We start from the raw sequence: 7,752 nt of genomic DNA on the forward strand, positions 1-7,752 counted from the left end.
TTAATTTATTTTATCCTTATTTACAATTTTTTGAACTTTATTAGAGTTACAGTAACCGATTGAATGTGTTTGTTATTCACATCCCGTGGCCCACCCATTGTCAACGTCAGCCATGCATGTTTGAAACTTGTGATCATATTTTTAGAGGAATGATAATTTCTATGTAGTTTCTATCCCCAAATGTTTTTTTTATATCCTATTTAAATTTTTACAGTCTTCAAGTTGCGTTTTAAAACATATATAACTTAATTTCTATATACATAATAATTATAAAAACTTGATTTAATAAAATATACAATGAGACAAATGTAATAAAGCTTAACGTGACCATATTATAAAAACTTGATGTAAATGAAAATTCATGTTCAAAATTTTTAAAGTTTGACCTTTAATTTATTTGAAATACAGTGAATTCTTTTGCTTAAATTCCTTCCATGTCCTTTGTCTTTATTTTTTATTTATTTTGTAGAGCTTTATTAATTATTATACACCTTCTCAACCGACTTTGTGTGAGTGGTAACCAATAATATCCAAATAAAATTTAACCTTTTCAATTAATTACTTTTCTTATTTTCATTATCAATAAGTGTTGTACTTGGATTTTTTATTTTTATTCTTATATAGATATACTATAACTAAATATCTCCATTATAAGTGTCGTACATCGATTTTTTTTTTTAATTTTAAGGATATACTATAATTAATTTATTTGCCTACTTTTTCATGGTAAAAAAAAAAATTAATGCAAAATAGTAAAAAAAAAAAATAATACTTTTCAAAAATGGTGAGATGTAAGCACATCAGCATGAATAGTCAAATCTCAACAAACAAAAACTTTTGTATGGTTAAGATTAAGATATGTACGAAAGTAAACTTAAAGGTAAAATAAAAATTAAATAATATCTCTATACTCCGTATTTTATTACTTGCTTTATTTCTCTTGGGTACATAGGTTGATGCAAATATTTGATTAGTAATATTTTAATTATCAATAAGTATAAATTATAACAATTTAAAAAATAATAAACTATTTATTGAGACGATTCCAACAAGTTTACACAAGACGATTCTTACAAGAGTATTTTTTTCTTATACCAAGTATGTTTTAGGGTTGTAGTAATTGATCAAAAGTAATATTAATACAATCATATTAGGACTCTAATCAAGTATTAAGTCATCTATGCTAAAATTTCCCATTTTTAATTATTATGTACTTCGTTTGTTCCCCTTAATGTTGCACTATGGGTGGGTTGTGGGGGGGGGGGGGTTTCACAAATTACAAGAAGATATGTACCCATTTGATTAGGAGAGAAGGAAAGAAAAAACATGTGCAAATATAGAAATGTTGCAATATTTGTAAAACTTTCTAAAAAAATGATAATTCTTGCAGTATATGTGGAGCAGGCCAGAGAAAATAAAAACTTTTAACTAGCTGCCTACGTGTGCTTACGTACGCAGTGGCGTTGGTAAATCATAAAGGAAAAGTCACTACTACTACATTAATAATAATCAATCTTAAATATCAAGCATCATAAATAATTAATAAGTTATTTTAATTTATTCAATCATAATATCATTTTTCGTGTCCACGGCCCACCATATATTTACTATAAATAATGTAACTTAGATGTAAACTAATTGTTAGACATGGTTTCATTTTGATCTTTCATAATACGGAATAATCAAATTCAAAACGGATTGATACTCTGGTAATGTTTTAAATAATAGAAAAAATGTCAAGAATAAAACGACCGTTGGATGATCATTCAAAAATAAAATGACTTTTTGATTACTTTAAAATAAAATGATTTTTAACATACATCTGCTCAAAATAGAATATAAAATCGATAACTTGTTTAACAGGTTAAAATCATACATGTGTCGCACTGTGGCCTGGTTGGTTAAAATTTTCTATTTTTATTTTTACATCTATTTAAAAGAATTTGATTTTTTAGAAAAAACACTCTTTCTCTCTCCTCCTCTCTCGGTCCCCCTCCCCCTCCCCATTTGTCACTAAACCTCTCCCCAAAACCACCTCCCCTCCTTTACCCGCTCTTCCACCTGCCGCCCACAAGTCACCACACTCACCTTCTCCTCCTAGCTCCCTCTTGTTGGGTTAGAGAGAGTAAAAATCATGTTTCTTGGTTGATTTGTGGTCTTTTTTTAGAGCTTGAACACTTTACTCCACAAGTAGGTTGTGGCTTACCATGTTTGCCCACAGGTGGATTGTGCGGTAGATTTTTTTCATGTCTAGATTCATTCAACAACATGTGTACTGGCTTTCTCCTTTTCCTATATAACTTCTTTGTAACTCCCTTCTTTATGTAAATGTTTATGGTGATTATTCTTAATCTTTATTCTAATTAATTCACTTGTTGGAGAGGTTTCATTTTTCTCTTTATCTTCCTTGCACATTTTATATATTGCTTGGAACTCTTTTTAATAATATACACATTATATGTAACGTATAAAAAAGAGTTAAAAACATTCTTCTTCTTTGGGTATTAGTTGATATGGCTCCACCTCTCACACTAAAGTAGTGGTGGATCTTAGACTAAAAGATATCGAGGCCAAGTTCTGAACTTTAAAAACTTCCAATTAATATTGACCCAACTTATTAACAACAACAAAAAAAATAAAAATAAAATAATTGTGACTGAAGTCAAGTTTAAAGCATTGAAACCAATTGACCCCAATTAACTCTTATAAAAGTTTGTTATATACAATCAAAATATAATAATTAGGGAAATTCTCTTTGGTGAACTGCAACTTTTTCATTTTCTAAGAGGTAAACGTTTTTAAATTTTATTATCAATGGTAAACCTAAATTTTTTTTATACTAAGTCAAATATAACATTAATAATTAAATTTAACTTAATATTTAACCATAGTTAGTTAGGTGTTTTTTTTTTTTTTTTTTTACATATTTTAAAAATAATTTTTATAAAAAAAAACCCTTCACCTAGCCACCAGCACCACTGCTGGCGGCCAACCCCCAACCGCGACGCCTGGCCTCCCCACCTCTGGCCGGCAACGCCGCCTGGCCTCCCTCACCTGAGGTCGACGATGCCTCGCACCTCCTCTCTTTCCCCTTTCTCCGACCACCGCCAGCCCCGCACGTTCTCTCTTTCCCGTTTCCCCCACCGGCGCCACAGAATTTCGACCAAAAAAATCACCTAGAAATTCCTAGAAATTCGACCCAAACCCCCCCCCCCCCCCCCACAAATTCACAACCAAATCGCCCATTATCCGAGCAAATTCGACCATAAAGTCCCCTCAAATTCAACAACCAAATAACAATCAAATCAACACCCATAATCGGAAAAAATTCAGAGCTACAATCCCCCAATTTCGAGCACAACATTAAAAAAACCCTAAGAAATTCGAACCCACACCAACCCCAGAAAAATTGAGCAAATTTGAGCATAAATCCTCCATTTTCATTAAAAAAATCGAATCAAAACCACAAGAATTCGAACCCTAGGAACCCCAAATAATTCAATCAAAATTACTGGCCTCATATTCGAGCAATGCAGGGAATTTTTGACTAAATACTTGATTAATTTCGCCTCCCAAAAATCCGAGGAAGTTCGAGCAAATTACGGCCGGTGCACCGTCAAAGGTGGAGCTGAGCGCCGACGTTGGTGGAGAAGAAACGTTGGCCGCTGGCAGGAGGTGGAGCTGATGTGTTGGTGGCTAAGTTGGGTGGGGAAGGGTTTTTTTTTTTTGAAAAGTATATTGAAAATAATTTAATTTTTTAAAATATAAAAACTAGCTATAGTTAAGGTTTTTTTTTGTTAAAATAAGACTTATCGATGGTAATCAATAATTTAGGTTTACCATTAATAATAAAATTTAAGAACGTTTACCACTTAGAAAATGAAAAAGTTGGAGTTCACCAAAGAGAATTTCCCTAATAATTAAATAATTGATCACTATAAGGAAACAACATGCAAGTTTGATCAACAAATTTTATTTACATAAATTTATATGGGCCAATATATGCAAACAACATATTCGATACATGTACAATATATGTATAATATATGTACACAAATAATATCATTTAAAAATGTGTACCATTTTGGACTTATAGTAGATAAATTTTCAGTTGTATATGAAATAAATTTATAATGTTATGATTCGAGTATAAAAATTTAAGGTCACGATATAATTAAATTTAAATATTAATTTTTTTTAATTAATTAGTGAAAGTATATGTGTGGCATAATACTGTTACAAGAATTAAAATATTGTTCCTTTGACATAATATTTTTAGAATGCATGTCTATTAACTCTTACAAGAATTAAAATATTGTTCTAAATTTTGTTTTAATATATAGTTATTTATGTAGTCAAAATTTTTTAATGGACATAGTTATAATAGTTACAATTTCTAATTATGCAGCCCTTGAATAATCTTCCCTACTTTAATATTTTGTTCCAAATAAATAATCCATGCCGAAGTTTTATTATTTATTTGAAAATTTTATAGGCCTACCAGGTTGGATTTATTCATCCTGGTGTATGTGTATTCCCTAGGAGTCCAGCATATGGGCTCGGACTAGGATCTGCGTGTGCCATGCATTCTAGCCACGCAAGTCCTAGTCCCCATTGGTGTCGTTCACATTTAGACGATTTTCTACTAGACGATTTTCATCATTAGCCTAGTCACCTCATGATATGTATTTCAATTTCTTATTGGGCTAAAAAATAAATAACATGTTAATTAAATTTCTAAGAGGTTGTCTTTGCCTTTATTTATTAATTTATTAATTTTTTTACTTTTAAAAAACTATTTTACTTGTTCAGTTTTAATATCTTTTTCTTTGTTTAGAAAAATATAATTAATAACCGTTTTGTATGTCATTTAACATATTTGGCTGTGTTTGTCATACTATTTTGGTGTACTACCCTCCAGTGGTGAATCTTGAGTAATTTTCTTTTAGGGGCCAAATATTATGACATAAATTCTTGATATAAAACTTATTATGGAGTACGAGGTTAAATTAAAGTTATTTATTTCTACTCCATATTATATGAAGAAAAAAATAGTATCTTTTATCATTGTTATAGAGCAAAAAAATAATGATCTTTTCTAGTTTCCTTATAAATATTTGTGATAAAAAAGTTAGAATTATTTGGTGCAACTAAATAACATTAAAAGTTAACATAAATCGAGTTTCGATTCATGATACACATATTTAACTCAATTGTATAAGAGGTCTCATTTACTGAGTATTTTATAAGGAAATGTAAATATGTAATTCAAGGTTATATGATCAATATGAAATATATTATACTCTCTACGTTTTATATTATTCTTTGTACTAAAAAATCTTTTTGGAGACAAAATTGGTTAAAATAGAAAGTTCAATATGAAACCAAAGGGTACGTACAAAATATATTTCCTCCATGTTTTAATAAGTGTTAAGGTTTGACCAAACACGCATGTCGATACATGACTTTGACCATTAATTTATCTAATTATATGTTAAAAAAATCATAGGAAATTTTGTAATATGAAAGTATACATTATAACGAATCAAACAATGTCTTATGCAATAAAAATTATTTTTTAATATATTAGTAAAACATAATCAAGTCAAAGTCATTATGTGAATAGTGAAAAAAGTCAAAATGTAACAAACTACATATTAAAACACGGAGGGAGTAATATACTTAGTTGCCTACTATAAATGGAAATATGGAATATATATATATATATATATATATATATATATATATATATATATATATATATATATATATATATATATATATATATATATATATATATATATAAGGGTCAAATGAGAAGGATGAGAAGGATTTTTATGCATAATTTTTGTACTGATGTGCATATTTTTTGAACTAAATGTGCAAAAAAAATTTGAACCAAATTTGATGTGCATAAATTTTGAACATAATGTGCAGATTTTTTGATTTTCCGAAAAATTCAAAAATTTTATTTTTTCGAAAATCTGTTTTACACATTTAGTGAAAAAAATATGCACATACAACTTATGCACATTTCATCCTTCTCGATTTTTCACCAAATACCACTGAGTTTAAGCTTAATTCACCGTATACCACCAAAAACTTTGTAATACACCTTGTATCACTCAGTTATTGTACATTAACACGAAATGTCTTTTTCCTTAACTGCCGTTAGTCTGCCGTTTGAGGGAATTTACCAATTCACCATATACTACTATTGTGAAAAGTTATTTCACCATATACCATTATTTGAAAGTTATTTCACCAGTTACCCATTTTTTTGTAACGGTAATATTTTTTTAAAAAATAACCGTTGCACACTTGTAACGGCTACTTTGTTTATATAAATGTAGTGTTTGAGGGAGATACTTATCAAGTCACACTTCTAAAAGCTAGAGTTAAGATGTCAGCATGTGTACTCTAACTGCAAAACAGCTGGGTGGAGTGGGACAGAGTTTCATAAACTCTTTTGGATTGCAGCCAATGCATACAATGCATATGTGTATGACAAGGAAATGTCAAAGATCAAGAATTATGATAGATGCAGCAGCATTTGATTACCTTACAGCTATTGAAGAGCAATGGAGTAGGTACAAGTTTGACAGAACAGTTTGTTGTGATCATAACACAATAAACTTTGTCGAGTCATTCAACTCATGTACAAAGGACAACAAAGATTTGCCTGTCCTGACTTTACTGGAAGGTAACATCTGCCCCTTTAATTTCTTTGTGATTAAACAGTAAGCACCATATTCTGATGGTCTGTGATTTCTTTCTGTTGGTTTGGTTTTTTTTTTTTTTTTTTTATTTGGACTTAAACCAGCTGTAAGGGATTGGTGCATGAAAAGGATGGGTTCTAGGTTTGACAAAGCAATTGATATGGATCCTAATGAGCTAACAGAGTATGCTAAGGGAGTTTTGGAGACAAGAAGTGAGGAGTCCAGGTTGTGTCATGTGACAGCAGCTGGTGGTGGAGAGTTTGAGGTCAGGGATGGGCATGTGAAGTTCCCTGTCACACTTCAGACAATGACCTGTGGTTGTGGGAAGTGGCAAGGGTCAGGAATACCATGCAGACATGGTCTAAGGGTCATATACAGCCAAAGACTTCAAACCAGAGATTATGTGTCACCATACTTCAAGGGAGCTGCTTACAAACTGACTTGTGGAGACCACATCCATCCCATGTCAGATCCAAGTCACTGGCCAGCATTTGATGTGCCTGAAATAGCACCACTAGCTGTCAAAAGAGCAGCAGGTAGACCAGCTAAGCAGAGAAGGAGAGCACCTCATGAAGCAAGAAAAGGAAAGAAGCATAAGAATAACAAGTGCAGTCTTTGCAAGGAGTTGGGACACAATGCAAAAATCTGTAAGGCAAGAAAGGAAGCAGCAAAAAAAGCAGAAAATGCAGCATCCATTTCACAGCAAGGCAAAGGAAGAGGGAGGAAGAGAAAGGATGACAATTAAAATCCTTGAAGCTGCCATAAATTATGTATAATTTATTGGGGAACACATTTCAAACTTGTGTCAGGTTTTTTTTGGACAAAATGTTAAGTACTTAGTTGTTTGCAACAAACTTGTTTATTACATTTAAAGAAAATGTACTACAACCATTGCAAAATCATGTAGCCATAAATTTTTTGAAGATAAACAGCTACCAATTCAACTTGCATATTACTTTTAGCAATGAAAGTTTGTTTACAATAATCATTTTAAGGCTACAAATACAATAACCAAAAACATAAGTACTCCTAT

At 30.9% G+C, this 7,752-nt stretch overlaps 1 protein-coding gene across 1 annotated transcript; it reads left to right on the forward strand.

Annotated features, from left to right (window-relative positions):
• Positions 1–6,534: 6,534 nt before the first annotated feature.
• On the forward strand, positions 6,535–7,464 carry LOC145607000 (uncharacterized). The gene is made up of 2 exons (XM_081662797.1): positions 6,535–6,703; positions 6,824–7,464. Exons 1-2 carry the CDS (start codon positions 6,535–6,537, stop codon positions 7,462–7,464), a joined length of 810 nt encoding a protein of 269 aa, XP_081518923.1.
• Positions 7,465–7,752: the final 288 nt, after the last annotated feature.

This window comes from Chenopodium album, chromosome 23, assembly GCF_948465745.1.
Source record: "Chenopodium album chromosome 23, dcCheAlbu1.1, whole genome shotgun sequence".
Taxonomy (NCBI): Eukaryota; Viridiplantae; Streptophyta; class Magnoliopsida; order Caryophyllales; family Amaranthaceae; genus Chenopodium; species Chenopodium album.